Source organism: Nannobrachium achirus, assembly GCF_963921795.1.
Source record: "Nannobrachium achirus genome assembly, chromosome: 11".
NCBI classification, from domain to species: domain Eukaryota; kingdom Metazoa; phylum Chordata; class Actinopteri; order Myctophiformes; family Myctophidae; genus Nannobrachium; species Nannobrachium achirus.
The window spans coordinates 22,847,828-22,873,049 of record NC_137820.1 but is presented as its reverse complement, the minus strand read 5'-3'; the positions used below and the strand labels follow the sequence as shown (position 1 = coordinate 22,873,049).

Sequence of the window (25,222 nt, the reverse complement as noted above, 5' to 3'; positions counted from 1 at the left end):
CTTGTGAAACTTGTGTAAGATCACAGACATTCTGGTGCTAGACTGATCTATGGCTATCTGGCTGTGTATTTGGAAAATTATAGAAAATTACAATTAAAGTGTTATTCGTATTCACAGACATTCTAGGGCTATTTTTACTATATATTTATTATTACTACTACTACTACTAGGTTAGTAGTAGTAGTAGTAGTAGTTGTTGTTGTTGTTGTTGTTGTTGTAGAGCAGTAAGCCTAATAATAATAGCCTACATTATAATAATAGCCTACATTTTGGTAATCATGCAGTAAACCGCCGGTATCAAAGTGCATAAGATAAGAGATGTCATACAATCAAAAGGTAAATACAGGTAAAAAAAATATGCTTTTAAAGAACGCAGGTATAAATGTACAAAATAAATGAGAAATAAGAATACATATTTAACTATTAAAAGTATTTATTGTGTGTGTGTGTCTGACTGCCTGTAGAAGCCATAGCATTTTAATAAAATATGAATGCAATATAGGCCCCCTCCTATCTATTTGATATAAAATGCCAATACAACTATGAACTCCGTTTTGGACTTTCTAGTCTACTACATACAGTATGTGACATTAAAAAAGAAAACCCCTCTGTGAAATTACGTTGAATTAATGTATATAACCTGCTCAGATCGTTGCATGGTGGGAACGTAACACTGGATTTGCCTCCATTTCCCAAAAGGCATTTCAGCAAACGTCATCGTGTTATTGCGGAAGTGCTGACTGCTGAGATTAGTGTAATGTGCATTCATTGCATCCACTCCACTCTCCACCGTGACATTAACAATTGTTAATTGTTTTTCTGCACCGCTGTTGTTGCTGTGAGGAATACAAGTTATGGCAGCTCTAAAATACGCCGGTATGGATGACACCGATAGCGAGGATGAACTGCCTCCTGGATGGGAAGAGAGGTCCACCAAAGACGGATGGGTCTATTATGCAAAGTAAGCAAACTGCATGTGCCCTCAAATTAAGCAGCATAACAGTAACACAATAAATAACAAGGATCTTCTTAGTTTAGTAAAAGCCGAGAGCAGTAAAAAACCCAGGAACTAGCATGACGTTGTGTAATAGTTAATAGCCTAGGTTGTAATATAAATATAGTCTGAGATAATTGTCTTTCTTGGGTGACAGGTGTCATTAATGACGCCTCGCCAACCGCAACGCATTGTCTGTTGCAGTGGCTCTCAAACTTATTCATGTCAAAGACCCTGAAATTGATACTTATTTGCCCGCGGACCCCCATTTAAAAAGATTCGCCAGGGTGATTCTCAACCATTTGAATTTCAACGACCCCCAGTTTGACATGCATTAGGCTACGGACCCCCATTTAATGTCTTTTCTATCTCTGTGACCCCTATTTATATGGTAAAATCAATGTTAATTTACATTTGGTTCCATTTGTTAGGGTCCATTTGGTTCCATTTGTACACTCTGAGTTCCAGACCCATAAGGGTCCATGTGGTTCCTAACTATCATTTAGCTGGGGACCCCCTGGAACGCCCTCAAGGACCCCTGGGGGTCCCTGGCCGGACCCCACTTTGAGAACCAATGATATAAATACATGAGATACTAGGGATAAGTTTTACAGAGTCACATTGTAATTTCTTCCCCATGGTGCAAAGGATGTCAAAAGGTAAAACGTTGTAGGCCTACCCATATAGAGTTTGAGTTGTGCTTACTTACATACTTTGACTCTATCTGTCCTGTGCATAGGAACTCATATATTGTCACTGTTGGATTGTGCGTGTCCTGTTTTTAGAAGGCTGCCTGCTGACATACATATGGACCATAAGATATGGTCCCCCCTCTCATCACATCACAATCATCCATTGGGTTTTGATATAAGCACAAGTGGGGCTCATGGATGTCACTTGGTACATTTGTACGTCTGATTGCTAGACACCTCGAAGAGTTCAAGGTTGATTTTAGCTCAGCTTTTATCATGCTGCAGCCTCACCTTCTGATTCAACAACTAAAGCAGCTATCCATTAATCCATTGGTTCTCAAAATGGGGTCCAGGGACCCCCGGCAGCCCCCAGCTAATTGATAGTTTTAGGAACCAGGGCGCTTTTTGGCCGGCAAAGAACCGGTTTGGGTTCTTTCTCCCGCCTATGGGATGAACCAGAGGTGAGCTTTTCCACCAAGAAACGAGTTGGTTCCTAACCGTAAAAGTTGGTTCGGAACGGGAACCACAAAACCCTTGGTTCCTCTGGTTTAATCTGGTGGAAACGCAAGCCGGTTCGCGGCCGGTTTGCAAGAACGAATCAAGGTTCCAAGAAAGTTGAACAGCACTGGTTCTTGAACCAAGGTTCTTTTGGTGGAAAAGGCCCCTCAGAGTTATGGCCGGTTCTGTGGCCAAATGCATACTAAACTGTGGGTCCTTGAAATTAAATACATTGAGAACAGGTGCCATTTTTTGCCAGGCACACTGTGTTGGGGCCGATGCATACTCCACTTTTAGAGCAGAATTTATTTCGGTTCGGTTCGGGGAGTCGCAAGATCTCGAATCTAACCCTAACCCAAACTTTTCCCAAAGAGAAATTAGAAGTTTGCCCTGGCACCCAAACTAGTGAAAAGCTCACAACAACGTGGCGCAAAGCACTGCGTTGCGTTGTGTCTGCTATTTCACTACATTATTTCTTTATTTATGGAAATTCGTAGATTTTTTTCATTTTTATTAAGGAATTGTTCTTAACTAATGAAACGCTGTAATTAGTTGTTTTTTTTATGAATGAGATATTTACTTGTGACCCATAAAAATTGGTTCGCGACCCAAAGATGTCTCCAACCCACTGTTTGGGAAGCAGTGGTTTAAACTTTAGACAATCAGATTCAGCAGTGCTACTGCCTGGCTGCCTGGAGGGAACCCATGGGTCCCCTCAGGCAGTGCCAGCTCCCCAGTCTTGTTCACTGTTTAAATGAGTGCATAAACAACTGCCCTGACAACTAAGTTTAAGTTATGTAATTGTCTGACACTGCCATCCTCAGCCTATTGCATAAGGATAAGAGCTCATCTCAGAGATACAGTAGTGCAATTGTGTGACAAGCACCACTATTGTAAGTGTAAGTGGTGTTCACATTAGGACTGCAACTATCGATTTTCTTTTCTTAGCGATTATTCTATCAATTACTGTTTCTATGAATTAAACAATCAATCAAGAATTAAAAACACACTTCTTGGAGCGCCCGCTGGCCTACCGGTCCAGGCGCATACCATATAGGCTCAGTGTAGCTTGACAGCGTGTTGCTGGTTCGATTCTTCATATGGGAATTAGGGATGCCCCGATCAGGGTTTTTTTGCTCCCGATCCGATACCGATCAAATATTATTGCTTCCGATTCGATCCCGATCTTTCCCGATCCGATCTTTTGGCAAGGCATTAAGAAAAAAAAATTCTATTCATTCTATCACTTAGTGCAGCACTGAATCAACAAATTAAAAACAAAGCTTATGAGTAGTGTATAGTGATATAGGCCTACTAGTGCAGAGTGTTTCTCAATCATTGTGCAGCGGACCTTTGGTGTGGCCTTTGAAATTTGGCAGTGAAGTCACGATTTAAGGACTTTTAAAACCTGTTTAATATCTCAAAAAATAAAATAAAATAGACCATTACAGCATCAAAAATAATCAACAAACTATATAAAAACTGGTAAAACATTGGCCATTTTTAAAGTTGAAACAAAATAAGTTAAGAACCAATTAACCAGTCTGCTTGAAAAGTATGCATCTGTAGCAGCTAGTTGACAGTGCAGAGAGACATAATTGCCTTCCTTTGATCCATTAACAAGGGGCCAATTACTACTTATTGACATCAGCTGCCAGCTGGACACAGAGTCTGACACAATCACCTTCCCTCTGCAGTGCTCTGTCTGTCTCATTTCTCCAAAAGCCCTTGAATATGATTGAAAATGATTAAGGATTACTGTGATTATGGTAAGCTTACATTTCATATCGCATTCACCTTACCTGTAACTTTCAGTACTCCCAGAAAATATTTTTTTGAAAAAAAAAAGAAAAAAAAAAAAATCGATATTTTTTTCCCGATCTCCGATCTTATAAAAACGGCCATATCGGCGGCCGATCTGATCACGCGATCGGGATTGGGCAACACTAATGGGAATGCCCATATATGGAGGCCACATCGGCGACATACCACACTAACAGAATCCATATATGGCCAAGACAGATGGCCAAGACAGCCCATATATGTGTGGCTGGTTCTACAGACAGGGATCTCCATGTATGGGCATAAAAGGGTATGATATCAGATGACTTTCACATAACGAATAACTGAGTAAGCATGTTTGGGCTCTCACAGCATATCTCCATATACAGTATGTGGATCTCCATATCTGTTTATTCAGTTACCTTTGTTGATTTAATGCAAAAAATAAATAAATTGCTGTGTCTTTGTTAATAAGTAATACTGTGGGTATTTAATAAACAAATCACTGCCCAGCATTTGTTATTCCTATTGTTATCCCACCCAGTGCAATATTGATTTGCTTAGTTATCTTATCCTCTTCATTTCTTAATATGTTGAGTCCTTCAGTCAGTAGTGAATGATATTGGGGCAACATAGCATTGAGCTCACATGGCCATTATTCCATATGGGTTTAGTAGTAGTACAGAGAAATCTTTTTAGACCTTTTGACAACATAGGTTTTTGCAATTATGCAGCAGATGTGTCCTGATTTTAACCACTTTCAACCTGGTGTTTCTATTTTGGGCATTATAGGTAAAGGCCTTCAAAAATAGCTGATCTAAAAACTCACAATGTTGGAGCTTTTCAAAAATATTTGAATAGAGCTTAACCCATTTTCAATATTAAAATATGTCATTAATATACCTTAGAGGAGTTGTGTGGAAATAGAAAAAAAGTTCCCCCTCTTCTGTGTTGCCTAGAACTGGAGGATTGATTTTGGAGTTTGTATTGTAAAGTACAATGTGTGATGTCTTCAAGTTGTACTTTACAATACAAACTCCAAAATCAATCCTCCAGTTCTAGGCAACACAGAAGGGGGGGAACTTTTTTTCTATTTCCACACAACTCCTCTAAGGTATATTAATGACATAGTTCAATATTGAAAATGGGTGGTCTTCCCCTTTAAGTTGTTAAATGAAGTTATTATTCTTTTTATTTGTATTTTTTGCTATCAAAACGTGATATTGTTTAATTATAAATTACGTGTTCTCAATAGATCTTTTTCTTCTTCTTTTAATTCGTTTTTGGGCTTTTATGCCTTTATTAGATAGGACAGTAGACTGACAGGAAATGTGGGGAGAGTGACACGCGGCAAAGGTCGTCCGGATCGGGAATTGAACCGGCGACGCCGTTAGGCATCAATGCCCATGTGGTATGTGCCTGGACCAGTACGCCAGTGGGCGCCCCCAGCTTTAATCAAATCTAAAAAAATATATATTGATTACAAAATAACAGACCTTTCAGCTTTGGACACAAAGATCTGGCATTGTTGGGCTCTAGTTTAGTTTATTTATAATGGTAACCTTTCCTCTGTCTACCTACAGCCATGATGAGATGAAGACACAGTGGGAGCACCCCAAGACAGGGAAGAAGAAACGCTGTGCTGGAGGTTTGGTTCTTTTTCTGATAATTCTCTTCTCCATGTCCATGTACTACTACATTACCCAGAGATGGAGTTCTTAAGGAAGACTTCACCCACAAAATTACCGTTTGTCTATGAATTACTCATCCCGGGAAGCCTTGAACAGGTGGAAACTAGTCGTTTTTTATTGCATTCCTTTAAAGGGGAAGACCACCCATTTTCAGTATTGAAATATGTCATTAATATACCTTAGAGGAGTTGTGTGGAAATAGAAAAAAAGTTCCACCCCTTCTGTGTTGCCTAGAACTGGAGGATTGATTTTGGGGTTTGTATTGTAAATTACAACTTGATGACATCACACATTGTACTTTACAATACAAACCCCAAAATCAATCCTCCAGTTCTAGGCAACACAGAAGAGGGGGAACTTTTTTTCTATTTCCACACAACTCCTCTAAGGCAGGGGTCTTCAACAGGGGGTCCGCGACCCCTAGGGGGTCCGCGGAGGTACTGCAGGGGGTCCGCGAAATTATTGCTTAAAAAAAAAAAAAAAAAAAAAAAAGATTTCAAAAAAAGTTTTTTTTTTTTTTAATTTTTCCCATTTATGTTAAAAAATAAATCATGATTCTATCCATTTTGAATAGCTTGAATACATGATTACTATGCAATTGACAGATTGTTGATATTATTGACATTGGTTCTCAGTTAATAAGTAGTTGGCCTATATTTAGAAATGGTAGTGGTACGGCCCACCCTGCTCGCTGTAACTTGTACATGTTTAAAATAAAAAATATGTCGTAGCCCCCACCCCCCCACCCTACGATATGTCGTAGCCCCCACCCCCCCACCCTACGAGGTGGTAGGGGGTCCCTGCTCCATCTCTCCATCAGTTTGGGGGTCCCCGGCCTGAAAACGTTGAAGACCCCTGCTCTAAGGTATATTAATGACATATTTCAATATTGAAAATGGGTGGTCTTCCCCTTTAAGGTGATTGAATAATCTAAAAACAAGAGAAGAAAATTGAGAATTAATTGAAATGAAAAAAAAAAAAAAAAAAAGTGGCTGCTGATGCTGTTGGTATTATGGCACGCTTTCCTCAATATACTCTGAACTGGTTGAGCATGGCTTTTATTATACTTGGCTGTTTACATTCAGTGGATGCATCTTCACTCCTAATTCATACTGACAAAGGGGCATTGATGCTTTTTACTTTAACATCAGTGAAAATGTATTTTATTCCCATAGATTTACCATATGGATGGGAGCAAGAAACTGATGACAAAGGACAGATCCTCTATGTTGAGTAAGTTTACTTTCAACAATTGCTTTTGTAGATATGTTATTTTCAAGTTATATCCATAATAAATAAAACCCCAAATACAAACTAAGAAAGGCAAAAAAGGAATAAGAACTGGTAGATCCAATTCCTTTTTTGCTAGCCTTCTTTTTTGCATCACTAGGACAATCATGACATTACATTCTTATAGCCTAACGGCACATTCATAGTCCAGACTTACAGTAGCATACACTGACCGCACTTTGATGATATGATGCAATAGCATACTTCAGCATCCAACTGGTCATGTCCGCAATAACTCAATGTTGTGACCACACCTACCTAGCTTTCACATACTGGCATGGCTTGGCATGAAACCGTTTCACATCAACATGCACTATCTCAGTGAAACGCTCTTTCAGCTCTTCCGTCTTTAGACTTCGCAAATGTAATTTTAACTTGCAACTTTCAAAATATGTATTCATATGTAATGTGAGTCCTGAAATGGAAAATGGCATTTGTCAACAAACTATGAAATATATTGCTTTTACGAACATACAAAGTTGGAAATTGAACGAGGCTGTGATGAAACCGGTAGCCGGCATTATGAAAAAGCAAACAATTGCAGGCTGTCCGTCACTTCTCTGTCCATACATTGTATGTGCCCTGTACTTAATAGTGCCTTAATAGATTTCGATACGTGTGTGACCCTCCTAACCCCATTGTCACTGGATCCCATGTGTCATTCTTTACTGTGTAATCTCCAAAGTGTCCTTGTTAATTCCTTTATGTTTGTATCACCAGTTCACCACCAATCAATGAAAGGTTGAGATGAGAAACGTGTCGCAGTCGGTAGCGCTGTCACCTCACAGCTAGAAGGTCCTGGGTTCGATTCCCGCAGGGGACACTGTGGGTGCTGGGGCCGTGTTCCCTCCTCCACGTCATCAGCACCCACACCCTAGGTGGGGTTGGTGAAAGGGCCTTTCTGTGTGGAGTTTGCATGTTCTCCCCGTGTCCCCTAGGGTAGGTACCTTCACAAAAACATGCAGTAATTCTGGTCACTATACTTACTGCCTCTTCCTGGCCAGCCGGGGCGCCTGGTGGAGGGGTAAGGAACTGGTTGGAATAACGTGTTCCTTCCACACGCTACGCCCTGCTGGGGAATCTCTCCCCTGTCAGGTAAAAGGAAGCTGCTTTGGACTCCTCATGCATATAAGGAAGCGTTCGTCAGTCCGTTGCTCTCCCCAGGTTGGCAGAGGGAGTGTAGCGCCCAGGATTACATTAGATAATTGGCACTGGGTGAAAAATGGGTTGCAAAATCGTGGGATAAAAATTATAGGTAAAACAAAAATAACACCATCCGGTCTGCCTACTTCCACCTCCGAAATATCAACCGCCTCCGCCCGTCACTCACCCCAACAGTGCTGCAATCTTGGTCCACTCTCTCGTCACTTCCCACCTGGATTATTGTAATTCCCTTCTCCTCGGTCTCCCCCACAAACTCAGCCGTAAACTTCAACTGGTCCAGAACGCTGCTGCCCTTATCATCACCAGAACCCTGCCATCAGTCACATCACCCCTGTTCTATACCAACTCCTCTGGCTTCCCCTCAAACCCTGCATTGACTATAAGATCCTCCTCCATACATCCATGGCCATCCATAACCCCTCCCCTCCATACCTGCCTGACCTCCTTGACATTTACATTCCCACCCGTTCTCTCAGGTCTGCCTCTGCCTCCTCCACCCATTTAGGCCTAGGATTATTGACTGCTTTAACAATTGAAAAAGAGCAGATTGCGAGCTTGTAGATCTGCTATTTTTGAAAAAGTTGTGAAAATGTGTGCAAATCTTATGATTCAAAAGACACTTATAGAATCGGGTCAAAATTCAAATTTTCACAATTTTTCAAAAATTGCAGATATACAAGCTCACAGCGCGGCACTCGGTGAGCTATTTTTCAATAGTTAAAGCATAAAATAATTATACACAATAATGTGTACCCGTTCTAAATGGGTTACCCCCCCTGACCGACCCTCAGCCCGTCTGTCCACCATGGGGTTACAAGCCTTCAGCCGCTCTGCCCCTCGCCTCTGGAACTCCCTCCCCCCTGACATCAGAAACATTGACTCAATCTCCATATTTAAAATCCACCTCAAAACTCACTTGTTTAGGCAGGCATATGCCTGACCTCATTGTTGCATTGTTGCTCTGCTGCAAACTGAATTACATTCTGCCGTGATTGCTGTAACTGTTATTTTGTATTAATTGTTGTTTTTAATTGTTGTACGGCGACCTTGAGTGCCTTGAAAGGCGCCTTATAAATAAAATGTATTATTATAATTATTATTATTATTTCCCCCTTGAGCAATCAGGCAGTAGAAAAGAATAGCTCCCCTTCTTCACCAGCTAAATTTCACTTTAACTTTAAGACCAGACAGTCTTTCTTGGCATGTGGTGCTTCTGTTTTTGGCGTTGTGCATGTTGCTGCATGGGCTACGATTGGTCTACTTTTGTGGGGATAGACATGCACACATACAGACAAAACCCTGTTCCACAGTAGATGGCTTAGCCATAATCCCTCTAAAGTCTGCTGTAAAAATGCAGACTATTGACATAAGGCTTCAGCATTTGTGCACTCCAAAAAGCCACAGTGATAAACAAAACACAATAGATTCTTTTCAGTGCACAACAAAACTACATCATATCTACTTCAGGCAAACTAATGTTTTCATAAAGTATTTCAATACACACCAAAGCCTACATTGATAAATGTAAAACTTGGTCGCTCACTTCCCAGAGTTTCCAAAACATCGCCACAGAAACACGTTCAAACTGTTTTTATTTATGGAAAGTAACAAAAAAGAGGGAAAGGGAAATTAAGTCACATGTACAGTAACTTCTTCCTGGACTGGGATATTCGGTATCCTGTATTCCAGTGTTTCTCAACCACTGTGCCTGGGGACCTTTGGTGTGCCCCTGAGAAGGGTCAAGTGTGCCCCTTTAAAAATGATTTAAACTAGTGAAAACAGCCGATCTACAAGCACACAGTGTGCTTGTAGTTCTGCTGTTTTCACTACTGTTGTGCGACAGCCTTGTATGATGAAGCAGGGCTTTACTCTGCGAAGAAACGTACACATTTGAAACTTGGAAATACAAGGTTTCTTCCCGACAGTGACGATATTTACACCCACATATTATGTTGGTGTGCCCATGGAATCTTGGGACATGAAAAGTGTGCCCATGAAGAAAAAAGGTTGAGAAACACTGCTGTATTCCATGTCAGCAATGCCTGGAACACACATGCACAGGGTTACAATCACACAAGAGGCCAAGGGTTGGCTCGTGGATCGTTGTCATCGATTGTCTTTAAAGGCAAACATGGAGGGAGTGTGAAGTCTTTACTCAACGTTTCCTCCACAGAGGAGACTGAGACCTAATCTCTCCCTTCTCTTAATCTGTCTGGTTGAGTTTTTTTTTAGTTTTTTTATACTTTTTATTGCAATGATTTAAAGTTTTTACATTTCTTATATCATATTTGTCCATATTTGCAATCATTTTCATTTTCTTTTCTTACAAAATACATATACACCAAGTGATAAACAAAAACAGACATATAACATTCATTTTCCCAAACAAAACCATTTTATGCTATTAGCTAAAACGAATCTAATGATATACACAATTCAGAAAAATGTGTGTGTGGGGGGGGGGGGGTGTTTAGTAATAATGAATAATAATAATATTAGTCTGGTTGAGTTGACCACATACAGTACGATAACGGCCACCATATCGGAGACAAAAATGTTCACATCATAGCACAAACATGGCAGAATCATTCCATTGCTTAATTATTAACTAAAAACATTGCCCCAGGCCAGCATACCTCGGCTGGCATAATTTGCATAGTAGTTTTATCGCACAATCATGTGAAAGTAGACTCAATTCCACTCTAGAGTCTGACATGGGGATAATCAAGATTTGATCCTTTTCACACTGCTCAGTGACATGTATAAATGAATGTATCCCATGTACCCATGTGGTGTGAAAGCACCTTAAAGGGATATTTAACTTAAAAAAAAAAAAACTTTTGGTCATTTTATTGTCTAATCAGGCTTTTATGAACATCCTGAACAGTTTTTAATTTGCTTGATTCAATATTTAGACATTTGATATAAATGTTACCAGGCCCTCCTCCTCCAAGGCCCCTCCCCATACAAACCCATTGTAATTTCAAACTCCATTTTAACCATGATAAATTCATCAAAAACACCCATTATTTTTCTGGTGACTCATAATACCCTCCTAATACATGAGCAGGCTGTGTTTTTTCGATAACTTTTTTCATGTATTTTCTATATCTTTTTATTGTATTAATTTCTTTCCATTTTCCCAAAGGGTTTAGCTCAAAGCTATTCCCACTGATAAGCTTGTGGCCTGTTGATTCCCTCAACCACCTTACCTAGCTGCAGTCGCTGTCCATGGTGCTGAGACATCCCCTCAGCCACTGTAGCTTCTCTCCCCAGTGTCTCTTGGTGGAGAGGCGGGCCCACAGGGACACACTAATACCAGCAAACACCATAATGATTCATTTAGAACACATCATGTTTAAAAAATATATAATCGTTGTCGGGTGGAAACCTTGTATGTCCAGAACCGTTCATTTTGCATTTATCATTTAAAAAATGAACTAAACTAGTGAAAACAGCTGATCTACAAGCACACGAGGCGTTGTGTGCTTGTAGATCTGCTGTTTTTCACTACTTTCGTGCGGCGGCCTTGTATGATTGAAGCAGGGCTTTGCTTTGCGAAAAAACATACACATTTGAAACTTGGAGATAGGAGGTTTCTGCCCGACAGCGACGATATATACACACTTACACAGTATGTTTAAATGTTTTTCATTCATTCATTTTCACTTACTTGGCTCATGTAATTGTCGGCATTCTACTGTTGTTCACAATGACGATACGTGACTCAATGTATACCTCCTGTGACACCGCCTGTGCACCACTGCTGTAGAGCAGTGGTTCTCAACCTTTTCAGGCCGCAACCCCCAACATAATCATATTTTAACTGGGGACCCCCCCACCCTACGAGCACTAAGAGTTGAGGCATTACATTTTGTATAGCATGGTTCTATTGTGAACATAGACGATCTACATGCTCACAACGCCTCGCAACGCAAGGCGTTGTGTGCATGTAGATCTTCTATTTTCACAATGTCTGCCTCTAATATTTGACAGTTTGGACAATGTTTAACATCTCATTTTAGAGGTTTTAAAAAAGTCCTTAAATTGTCACTTTAGAAATGTGCAGATACCCTCGATACACTTAAACGTTATGTTGGTTTTGTTTACTGCTGAGTGAGAAAACAATGTTGCACATTAAGTTAATCATCTGGGGACCCCCCAAATTCCGACCCACAGGTTGAGAACCACTGCTGTAGAGGAACTCATTCACTCTGCTCTAGTCTGGACAAGCAGAAGTCAGGGTTCTGCTCTGCTGTTATTACGGTAACAATCCAAACTTGTGTTGACGTGTGTTAGTTTGTTTTAAATGTTTTCCTCCTCTGTTATTCTCAGTCACATCAACAAGCGGAACACCTATTTTGACCCTCGTCAGGCCTTCACAGTGGAGGACGTTGTGGTGAAGCCGAAACGTTACGATGGGAACACTTCGGCCTTAGAGATCCTTCAAGGTCGGGACCTCTCTGACAAGGTGGTCCTCATCACTGGGGCAAACTCCGGGATCGGTGAGTTTTCTAGTGTCCCATTGTCTCATTTGAATCATTGTTTTTATATGCAGGGTTCCCACAGTCATGACATTCCTGGAAATATTTTGAAATTAGAGAAATATTTTTCCAGTACAAAAGTAAAAGTTTTGGAATTGATCAAGGGTCCTGGAAGGTCCTGGAAACAATAGCAATGCATTGTCTTTGGTTATTGATTTTGTTAATAGCTCTGAAATGACAAATTAAACATTGGCCAAATTGTCAAATATTAGAGGCAGAAATTTTTAAAATAGCCGATCTACATGCTCACAACGCCTCGCGTTGCATGTAGATCTGCTATTTTCACAATAGAAACGTGTTATACAAAATTCCTCAACTCTTAGTGCTCATCAAGGTGGGGGGTCCCCAGTTAAAATATGATTATTTCGGGGGTCACAGCCTGAAAAGGTTGAGAACCACTGGCAATACACTACCTGTCTTTGGGCATTGCGCATAGGAGTAAACGACTTGTTATTGAGCTGAATTATTGTTATATACTGTAGTCCTGGAAATTGGGTTAAATATTCTGGAAAAGTTTTGGAAATTAATTGGTAAAAATGTGTGGGAACCCTGTTATACACATTTACATGTGGCAAATATTTCAGGTGCAGTAAAATGTGTTTTCATAGTGGGGCCACTAGGTGGTGATGTGGTATTACGCTGCACTTTGGGGGCCACCTGACAAGTGCCTTGTTATTGTCCCCTGCAAGCAGAGTCCCTATATTATCCCTCTAAAACCAGGCATTCATCAGCATTAGCCTCTAAAATGATACACTTAGGCTCAACAAATCACTCACTAATACCGAACATGATTGTATTGAAGTTCATTAGCTGGGCTGAATTGGATGTCATTGTTAACTGTAATGAATGGTGTCCATTTCTGCCCTGCAAACGCATAGCTCAGTATATAATGGTCCGGAAACAAATGTATTTCCTCTTTTATTTAGTGTGAATTAGCACGAGCAGAGGCCATTTATTCAGACCGGCCGCTTTGTTCGGGATAGAATAACGACAGTGTCGAGGGGAATCAAACAAACATAAAACCACTAATTGTCTTTATATTCAAATCTTTTGTCCCAAGCACCGTGAGGACAGCGTAACTGCTGCGTGGGTGGTACATCTCACAATACGACCACAGTATTCACATTCACAACCGCCTGGGGACCCTGTTTGAAGACTGAGGGCGTAGTGTGAACTTCTTTAATACCTCACTGACCCGGATGACTCTATAACAGTGGTTTTCAACCCTTTTCATATCAAGGGCCATTATTTATTCAGCGTTTGAGCCACGGACCAACATTTGATGAGATGGAGCTTCTCAGATGCAAAACGTAGAATATTTTGTTATTGTTGGATAATATTTTGTCCACAATTTCATGCTGTACTGATGTGGTACCATAGGAGAGATAACAGGCAAACGTTGACCCCAAAAAATTTACATTCTCTAATTGTGTAGACTTCTTGTAAATTAAGTAATGCAGGTGTTTGACAATAATCTAACTCTTGAGAGCGAAAAACGAAACCAAATGGACCTGTAAGGGTCTATTTGGTTTCATTTTACACTCTTTTTAAGGGCCCATTTGCTTACCATTTCTCCATCATTTAGCTGGGGACCACTGGTTGAAAACCACTGCTGTATAATACGGGACCTTTTATGGTGGATGAGTATTTGTAACGGTGGGACGTTAACAATTGTTTGTTGTCTCCAATTGTATTTTTCATGAAACAAAGACAGAGGATTTGCTCGTCAGTCAGACTGCGTTTGATGAAGCACACCAGTGATTAATGAATGTTGCACACACAGACACAAATGATTAATGAACGCTCCCCTCGTTTACTTTTGTAAGAAAGAATGTGCGCTAGCCTGTAAACAACGTCGTCCCTGTTTTTTTTGACAACCCTTTTGTTTTGTAGAAATTCTGCCGACGTCACTAAATAATTACAACTAGTGTATGTATAAAATGTTCAATGTGGCATTTTACAAAGATGTTCACCATGTTGCAATGAACTGGCTGTAAATTCATAAGCATGTTCAAACACTGCATCCAGTCATTTAGATACAGGAAAGGATTTTAAGTGAGTCTTTGAAACTGCTAGTCTTTTGTTATAATGAACAACAGTTCAGAGGGCTTAGGGAAAAGCAGCATTTGGATTTGACCACAAGAGGGCAGAGGAGTTCTATGAGGATTATTACAAGAAGGCTTTATAATCTCAATATAATCTTTTATTATATTTTAAAAGTGTATTTTAAAATATTCATAATACATTGATAAATTCAATAAATTCAACTTTTGTTCTATGGTATATTTTGAAATTATATATCCTCAAATAATCAGCCGTATCGTATGTCGAAACATGGTTTAGAACACAAAAATGTGTCTTATATGTTTGTGCCAATTACATATTTAACATGATGAGAATTCACATCTATTTCTCCAATTGCAGTAGAATTTAAATATGCAGTTGCCATAATTAACAATATGCCAATAGTAAATGTCATTACTAGCGCGCTCCTTTGCCTTTGCAGTGGCCTACCGGTGAAATGTGCTTATGCCAATTGGTTTGACACACTTAGAATTGTAATGGCATCAACAGTGCTTCAGTTCCAGTGTCAAGGCTATTTTCTTTGCCTTGTAAACAAATGTTTCTTCCACTGGAAATCTGTGACATGTTTTTAAATTATTATTAGTAATAGAGATCCAGGACAATTATTTAACAAGCACATTTCCATTTCAGGCTCTTAATTTAGCTCTTAATGCACACATGAACGTGAAATGCATATGAGTTTATTTATGCATGAAATGTAATAGTGCATGGTTTTGTGACCAGGCTTGATGCTCCGCTGGAACAGCGCTGGAAGGCGAGACAGGACTGTGGGCTCGTCTCGCCCATGTGATCACTGTGCCGTGTTCGACACATTAGTCTTCCTCTCCGCACTCTCCTTTTGTAAATTAAATACCAGTACCGACCTGAAGAGTGTTTTTAATTGTTATAATGTGAATGAACGATCACCGTTTGTGCTCACCCTTCCTCTCCCCTCCTCTTTCTTCACTCTCTCTTTCTTTCTCTCGCTTTCATTTTTTTTCCTGCCCCCCACCTCTCTCTCTGAGTCTCTCTCTCTCTCTCTCTCTCTCTCTCTCCCTCTCTCTCTCTCTCTCTCTCTCTCTCTCTCTCTCTCTCTCCCTCTCTCTCTCTCGGTCTAAAGGTTTTCTCAGTCCTATAGACTGGTGGTTGTACACCTGTACCTCCGCATTGATCCCTGAGTAGCTTTGACCCTGGCTCAGGCCTACCATCCATCCCCATTACCCACTGCTGCCCCGCTCCTAATTCCCCTCCATTGAACTAACTCTCAGGTTATTTACTGGCCAAGGGTCCATGGCACAGATGTCCTTAAAGGGGCCATTTTCATGATATGTCAGACCCCACTCTGGCTGGTTGTGCTGTGCACTTTTTCCTTTTCCCTTTTCTTTTTTTTCTCTTTATCTTCTTACATGCAAAGAGCAAACGGCTACATTTAGAATCTCTATTATTATTATTAGCCTTTTTTCTTTTTGCATGATTATCTTTTTTTTTCCACATTAGTCGGTGGAATCGGAAATGTTGCATTCAGCAAAACTTCTCTAAAAATAATATATATATATATTTTTTGTTGAAGCAAAGCTATATTTATATTGTGCTTTGTTAGCATACGCAGCTATATTTGCGCTGTGGCTGCTCTGGTGGGACCCGCCTGCTGCTACATGTATACGTTGAGCTGTCAGGGGACTCGCCGCGGTCTCCACGGTTCTCAGGTGCCATTTTGTCAGCGTAACGTGTGCTGAGTAGTGGTCAGGGCTAACATGCTGACCCTCTGTCTCTCTAGCAGGGCGACACGCATGTTAGCACATCTATATATACTGTATATATATCGTCACTGTCGGGCAGAAACCTCGTATCTCCCAAGTTTCACATTTGTACGCTCTTTTCGCAAAATAAAGCCCTGCTTCATCAGGCAAGGCCGTCGCACAAAAGTAGTGAAAACAGCAGATCTACAAGCACACAACGCCTCGCACGTGTGCTTGTAGATCGGCTGTTTTCACTAGTTTAGTTCATTATTTTAAATGATATAAAAAACGAATGGTTTTGGACGTACAAGGTTTCCACCCGACAACGACGATATATACACACTGTAAAAAAGAAATGAACAGTTTGCTCTGAGCGTGTACAACGGGTCCATTTGGTTACATTTGTACACTCTCTGAGTTACAAATGGGTAAGTTAAAACTGAGCATTTTTCTGTGTGTGTGTGTGTGTGTGTGTGTGTGTGTGTGTGTGTGTGTGTGTGCGTGCGCGTGCGCGTGTGTGACACACCTTATATCCCTTGTGCTATTCAAGTAATCCATCAATATTTCTGATGCACGCAAGCGGAAAAAAAATGTTGAGACATGGTCTTTCTAACATCGGCTTGCTTAAAAAAATAAAAAAACAATGTGTCTGAGATGTGTCATCATCGAAAACGACTGGTGACAACGGCTGAGTAGGCTCAGCCAACTTAAAGAAGATTTTTCTTCCCAGAGCATACAGTATAATGCTGTTTTGCATCTATGTTTTCATTTGAATTCAGTTTTATGTATCTGTCCCTTACGTCAGGGGTTTTCAAAGTGGGTGACGGGGAACCCTGGGGTGCCGAGATCATTTGATAATATTTGGAATTTATTTGGACACTTGAAAAAATATTTAGTATCATTTTAAACTTGAAGTACAGTTCAGTCAGTTCTAACCAAAATGGCTATTATCTCAACGTTTTCCTTGCAACATAATCACTAAAATATCGTCACTGTCGGGCAGAAACCTCGTATCTCCAAGTTTCAAATGTGTACGTCTTTTGGTAAAGCAAAGCCCTGCTTCATCATACAAGACTGTCGCACAAAACTAGTGAAAACAGCCGATCTACAAGCATCGCGAGGCGGTGTGTATTCTTGTAGATCTGCTGTTTTCACTAGTTTAGTACATTTTATAGATGATAAATACAAAACGAAAGGTTTTGGACGTACAAGGTTTCCGCCCGACAACGACGATATGCTATAAATATAAGGTGCTGGGAGTGAAAATTATAATGTAGGGGTGCCTCGGATTAAAAAAATATTCATGGGGTGCCCTGAGACAAAAAAGTTTGGGAACCCCTGCCGTACGTATCTATGTCCAGAATTTAAGTTTTTTTTCTGTCCAACCCCTTTCTCTCCGCAACCATGTATTGGAAAGAGACGCGCAGTGCTGAACCCCTCCACCTCTTCCTCTGTATAAATGCACACTCTGAATTCCACGCTGTGCTTTTGTTTTGGGATGGACGTCCGGTGTCGGAATAAGAAGCAGGAAAAGAGTTAGGCAGGGCCGGGGTTAGGGAATAGTGAGGAGGATTAGGGGGGACAGCAGAGAGAGCGCTTGGTAACGTCCCGGTGCCATCAGCATCTCTAAGACACTCCTGTCCCCGCAGTGGTTTAGGATCTTTGAATGTTATTCGTATTCATGAAAAAGGACTAACGTTGTCTCCGTGTTTGCCTTGATCCCGGTGTTGTTTGGGGTGGATTAGGTGTCAGGCCCCGCGCTCTCCTCTCCTTGGATGGAGAGATCTGGAAAGCAGATGCAGCGAGTCGCGGAGCCCGTGGGGGAGGAGGGGGGGGGGGGGGGGGGAAGGAAGCCTCTGTGTGCAGATTAAACCCATAGCCTGGCTTTGTGGCTGATCATTAGATTGAGGGAGATTTGTTAAGCATAACTGCCATTAAATTGGCTGCAAAGCCCTGGTATTTACTGCACCGCTGTTTATGAATAAGGACCCCCTTAAAGACCCCGCGCGGCGATGCGTTAAACCCGAGCCTCGGTAAGGAGGAGAGATGCATTATTCATAGTGGGAGGAATTAGATGGATAAAAAGATGTTCCTGGTGAGGGTGGCATGCAGCGTCTGTGTGTGTGTGTGTGTGTGTGTGTGTGTGTGTGTGTGTGTGTGTGTGTGTGTGTGTGTGTGTGTGTGTGTGTGTGTGTGTGTGTGTGTGTGTGTGTGTGTGTGTGTGTGTGTGTGTGTGTGTGTGTGTGTGTGTGTGTGTGTGTGTGTGTGTGTGTGTGTGACGTGTGTGGTTTTGAGCGTCTGCGAGTGTCAGCGGGTTAGCTGACATCCAGAGTGTGTCCATGTTTATATTTGCAGCATTCATGTGTCTGCCGTGGGACAGGTTGTGTGTGTGTGTGTGTGTGTGTGTGTGTGTGTGTGTGCAAGAGCGTCACAAGGGGGGGGGGGGGGGGGGGGGGAGTGGGACTGAGTTACTAGGGCCCAAGGTGGAGGGGGCCTTAATTATTTTATACTTTAGCTATTGAAAAATGGCTGCTATTTTTTGAAAAGTCGTGACAATGTGTGCAAATCACTCAAACGTTGCTTCTGGGGGGGTCCCTGGAACTAAATATTTTGAGATGGGAGTCCGTGGCCAAATACATATCATTTTGGGGGTCCTTCACATGAAAAGGTTTGAGCACCACTGACATAGAAACATGGGTTTTTCAAAAAACCTTAGAAGGATTTGAAATATTCAAAGACTTGTTCAAGTTTTTTCAAAAATGGCAGATCTACAAGCTCGCAGTGCGGCACTCGGTGCCGGGCTGTGAGCTTGTAGATCTGCTATTTTTCAATAGTTAAAGCACAAAATGTGAGTGAATCCTTGTACCCAGGGCTCAGAATTTGGTGGGACACCCCTGTGTGTGTGTGTGTGCTTGTGCGCGTGCGTGCGATATGCGTGCGTGTGTGTGTGTGGCCTCGACGGTAGGTTATGTTATTGTAACTGAGCGACCGAAGAAATCGAAGGAGTGTTTTCTTTTCTTTCTTTTTTTCCCTCCCAAACGGGCATTTCATGTCCTCTCTGATGAATGTGTTTATTGGCTACGTAATGAGAACCAGTTATGGTTGGTTAGTCAAATTATTCAACTTTATTAACCTTGGATGAAATTCGCTATGCAGACCCCCAAACCCGGGCGTAACATGCACGAGCGTTAACGCTGGAGGCCAGAAGGGCTCGATAATGATTACAGCTCTAATATAATAGAAGTGAAGTGGTTTAAGAGAGGATGGGATACATATATGTGCTCAAAGGCTGTGAGTGAAATAAAATGAAAAGGGGTAGCGGGTTATTGTGTGTAGTCAAGTAGTTTATAGACCTATCCAGTTTACAGTCTGCAGATGATGAGGGGACAAAAGTTACATGAAGGAGGAGGGGGGGTTTGATGGCAAGTGATGAAAATAGCCCTCGCACTCTGGTGATGTACATGTCTGTGTGTGTGTGTGTGTGTGTGTGTGTGTGTGTGTGTGTGTGTGTGTGTGTGTGTGTGTGTGTGTGTGTGTGTGTGTGTGTGTGTCTAGAATATATGGTACACATTTATACATACGTATATTTGACCTTGTGTGCTCTGGTGCGCATTTTTTTTCCTGCCGTGTGTGTGTGTGTGTGTGCGCGCCGCGCGCGTGCGTGCGTGTGTGCGTGCGTGCGTGCGTGCGTGCGTGCGTGCGTGCGTGCGTGCGTGCGTGCGTGTGTGAGATAGATAGATAGATAGATAGATAGATAGATAGATAGATACGGTACCTTTATTATCCCACGGGGGAAATTCAGTTGCCCAGAGGCAGCACAGCAGTTTAAGGTTACAAGTTACAAAGAAGTAAGAAAAAGAAAAAGAGTACTGTAGTGTACAGTCCAAAGAGCAAGCACAAAAAAGAAGAATATAAACAAAGTGTCGAAAAGCTATTGCAAAAAAGAAGAATATATACATTAAGTGACCATGAAACATTCAACACTCATAAGTGACACGTCACACACACACACACACACACACACACAAAAAAGCTATACTCAAAGCACAACTTGACAAACAGTGCCAAACAAAAAAAGTGCACATAACAGTCAATGCTAGTCATCAATGCAACACAAGTATAGTACTCAGTTCAACCAACACAACCCAATAGTGCAGGGCCAGAAAATAAGTGACCAAAGTCAGTGCAAATAAATCAAGAATATATATATTTTCTCCTTAGATAAATATAGAGAGATAGAGAGGTATAGAGGTAAGCACTGCTGCAGGAGGAACCGAGGTGACCACTGTGATGTGCGGGCGAGATGAGAGATTGCAGAGGGGGTTGGACGTGGACGCAGAGGGTCAGAGCATTGTGTGTGTGTGTGTGTGTGTGTGTGTGTGTGTGTGTGTGTGTGTGTGTGTGTGTGTGTGTGTGTGTGTGTGTGTGTGTGTGTGTGTGTGTGTGTGTGTGTGTGTGTGTGTGTGTGTGTGTGTGTGTGTGTGTGTGTGTGTGTGTGTAACAGTGGTGGAAGGTGAGATTGGGGGCAGGGACATGCTGGGCCCCTGATTCAGCCCGGGAAAAAGAGTTGGAGAGGCCCTCATTGCGCGCTATAGAGAGAGATCTCTCTCTATAGCGCTGCTGCTACTGAAAGATTTGTGACAAAGTGACAAGCCAGTGGGCTAATTACATGAGTTATATTTCGTCGTTGTTGGGTGGAAACCTTGTATGTCCAAAACCGTTTGTTTTGTATTTATCATTATAAAAATGATTTAAACTAAGCGGTGCGAGGCATTGTGTTCTTGTAGATCGGCTGTTTTCACTACTTTTGTGCGACGGCCTTGTATGATGAAGCAGGGCTTTGCTTTGCGAAAAAATGTACAAATTTGAAACTTGGAGATGCGAGGTTTCTGCCCGACAGTGACGATTTACTTTGTTGGCCGCCCAGCCCCCAAAATGGAACAAAGGCCGACATTTTATTTATTTATTTTTTCCTAATGGCCGGACTGGACCCGGCCGGGAATGAACCGGCCGTTCGGGAGTTGTCCTACTTTTCCCAATGGCCAGCACGTCCCTGATTGGGGGGGATTGAGTGGTGGGGGGGTACAGTATAAAGCCACTCCTCTGGTCCGGAACAGCTCTACCCTCTCGCTGTAATTACCAACCATACATTCCACTTTTGGGGGTGACAACGCCCTCCTCTAAAACTAATGGAAAGGAATTAGAAGAAGGGCTCCTATACGGGCTGCAGGCAGGGCGCTCTTTTGGGGCTGTAGATTCACAGCAGCAGCAGCAGGAACAGGTGTACTCATCATTGAGAAACTCAGGAGGACTTAGTGTTGTGTTGGGGTCTAGGGGGACCGAGACTGGATCCTATAGGGCAGAGCAGAGGTATCACTAGACCCAATTAAGGAGAGATTTAGTTCATCTGTGTGGAAATGGCGGGATGCTGCCCCCATCCACCTTAACAACTATTACTTTTGACACAAGGAGGAACAAAAATAGTTGCCCTTCACCAGAAAAAGAAAACAACCCATAGGAGCGAGTTAGTCTATGTGGAGTTTGGTGTGAAGAACAGCAGCGGATGAAAAGGAAGCCAGAAGATCATTTTCTCTGTTTCCACGTGGCCATGTTAATTCATATCTTTTCAATAGCTCCCAGGGATATCGCGGATACTATATTTTTAGCATGTGCGTTAACAATCGTAATGATTTGAGAATAGAATAAGTATAAACTCATGTTACATACATGTACAAGCCAATGGTGCCTTGAGGTGGATATGTGATATTTAGCCAGATATGTAGGTCTGTTCATGGTGTGGAACGATCGCGTGTTTTCAAAGAGAGCAACACATTTAGGGAGAAGGGAACCTGGGCAACCAAAACATGTTTACCCATTGGTCTTGTAATGATCCCAATTGACTTTCACTTTGCCCACGTGTACCAGGCTTATTTTAGCTAAATGCCTCTTTGGATGCAGATCAAGTTAAAGAGAAAAAGAGTCTGGGCTGGCTCCGTTTGCCAAATAAACACGTTCTCTGACGAGGCTGGTAATGATCTCATTACGTGGAGCCAATACACCTGTGTACGACGGGGATCCTGGGAGGGTCGGTGGGGCGGGGAGGACAAACAAAGCGTGAAATCACTAAATCACACTCATTATTGGGGATATCAGGAGGGCCAGGATCCTAATGTACCATGAAGAGCATTCACTGCTTAATGGAGATTTTCTTCTTTTTTTTTTTCACCCGTTTTTACACAATACAGTAGAATTCATTTTGAACAGTCGTGGAAGCTTTTTACTGTATATATTACAAATTAAAACAATATATATATATATCATCACTGTCGGGCAGAAACCTCATATCTCCAAGTTAAGGCCGTTGCACAAAAGTAGTGAAAACAGCAGATCTACAAGCACACAACGCCTCGCGGTGCTGTTTTCACTAGTTTAAGTCATTTATAAAAAACAAACGGTTTTGGACTTACAAGGTTTCCACCCGACAACGACGATATACTGTTTCTTTTTTTTTTACCACAAAACACTTGTGATTTGATGGTTCAGTGAGGCTGGACCGCGCGTTCGCTTCTGCCAGACTTCTCTACTGCTTTGACACTTGACACTGTCGAGAAAATCTCTCTTCCATTTTCTCCGATATATCTATGCACTGACTTTCCCCTTTAATCCCCATTGTCTGACAGAGACAAAGAGCGCTGAGGACTGTTCCACAGCCCAACATTACAGCTACGGGCCTAACCGTGTGTTGTAAAACAGCTTATGGCGTCTGTCGATCCGCCGGTGCGACAGAAAACCCTGCGGTGACCTCTCGTCATGTTCTAGCGTCAGCGCGCGACTGCGAAACAGGGCTCCCTTTTGTTGTACACCTGACCAGGAACTCATTTCAGCGTGGCCCCCTCTTTACCGGCAACGCAGGCAGCAGAGGGCGGGGAGCCTCTGTACGGCAACGCCACTCTCGTTATTTCACAATTAATGTCAAGCCCTTGTTATTTGTCATTGGAAATACATGGCTTCGTCGGCTGCTGTTGTTGTCGCTGCCATATTCTAATTTGTTTTCTATTATGGAAAACACTGGTGTCGATTAATTTCACTTTCATGGTTTGTACACACAACAAGTGAGCGCGAGAGTGCGATGTGATGTTTACTAGGCAGCCGGTACTCTTGTTCAATTTACAGAGGATGAAATAATCACTGCTTAACTTATGGTGTTGGAATCCTGTTTTTTTTTTCTTTCTCCCTTTTCATAACTTTTGTAAATTTAAAGGTCTTTTGCTGTTTTTTTATGTGCACTCCATCATTAGATTTTAGAACGTGCTGTATCTTAGGGCAGTACTACAACACAATTCCATAACATTTGAGAGGGCTTTTACTTTTTTCTTATTTTTATGGGATCATAGTGAAAATAAGGCATTTTTGGAGAGTAGGGCGTTTTTCTGGTTTGTGTTTGTGTTGAGTTTGAATCCGTATCTTGAAGGTAGATTCTAAAGTGTGTGTGTGTGTGTGTGTGTGTGTGTGTGTGTGTGTGTGTGTGTGTGTGTGTGTGTGTGTGTGTGTGTGTGTGTGTGTGTGTGTGTGTGTGTGTGTGTGTGTGTGTGTGTGTGTGTGTGTGTGTGTGTGTGTGTGTGTGTGTGTGTGTGTGTGTGTGTGTGTGTGTGTGCGCGTCACAGTGTGTGTGTGTGTGCGTGCGTGCGTGCGTGTCACAGTGTGTGTGTGTGTGTGTGTGTGTGTGTGTCACTGTGTGTGTGTGTGTGTGTGTGTGTGTGTGTGTGTGTGTCACAGTGTGTGTGTGTGTGTACACCACACGCAGCAGCTGAAACCGCTGATTTCTCAATCGTGTTGTTTTTATTTTCATTTCCATTCCTCGCGAGCGAAACGATCCCTGCACACACAGCTGCAGTCCCCTCCATTACACCTAATAAGGTGTCATATAATTTAATTCCATGCTTCACTTGTCAGAAAGGGCTTCCGATACCGCTCCAATTTTTGAGTTTTAATAGATATTACTCCTTAACCCTCCCCTCACAATTAGGCCTCCCAGTTTCGCTCTTAATGAAAATCAGATTAAGACGTATAATCTAATTACAGTTCATATTAATCCGCCGTCTGATACACCCCGCCTGCCGTGCCGCCGCCGTCTCGACTCAGACCCTCGTCGCCACAATCACTTAGCCGTACGCGTTGGTTTGTCAATCAGGGCACGCTTTGCTCTGTGCAGTTGTGTATTGGCTTGCCTGTGTTTGTACGTGTTTATCGTCGTTGTCGGGTGGAAACCTTGTATGTCCAAAAGCATTCGTTTTGTATTTCGTTTTGTATTTCAGTTTGTATTTATCATTTACAAAATTAACTGAACTGGTGAAAACAGCCGATCTGCAAGCACACAAGAGGCGTTGTGTGCTTGTAGATCGGCTGTTTTCACTAGTTTTGTGCGACGGCCTTGTATGATGAAGCAGGGCTTTACTTAGCGAAAAAACTTACAAATTTGAAACCCGGAGATACAAGGTTTTTGCCCGACAGCGACGATATGTTTCGGAGGTCTGTTCCTTCAGTGTCTTTGATTATAAACGCCAATGAAACATTTTGACCGCGCCTCGTGCCATTGTAGACCTACTGTTTTGCAAAACGTTTGAAGGATACCAGTGAATGTCAGAGGAAATAAAAAATATAAAGTGTGAAAAAAAAAAAAAAAAGAAGAATCCCATAAATTAATTCAACCTACGGGTTGAAATGACCCATTTAGAGTTGCAATTTAGAAATGAACTTCTCCCTC

At 41.9% G+C, this 25,222-nt stretch overlaps 1 protein-coding gene across 1 annotated transcript in view; it reads left to right on the top strand.

Moving 5' to 3' along the window:
• Nucleotides 1-758: 758 nt before the first annotated feature.
• Nucleotides 759-25,222, top strand: part of wwox (WW domain containing oxidoreductase) — a 306,800-nt gene continuing 282,336 nt past the window's right edge. Inside the window, exons 1-4 of the mRNA XM_080736119.1 lie at nucleotides 759-961; nucleotides 5,550-5,614; nucleotides 6,833-6,890; nucleotides 12,447-12,616. Coding sequence (XP_080592245.1) covers nucleotides 855-961; nucleotides 5,550-5,614; nucleotides 6,833-6,890; nucleotides 12,447-12,616 — 400 coding nt within the window. The 5' untranslated portion in view covers nucleotides 759-854. The remainder of the gene's footprint in view (nucleotides 962-5,549; nucleotides 5,615-6,832; nucleotides 6,891-12,446; nucleotides 12,617-25,222) is intronic.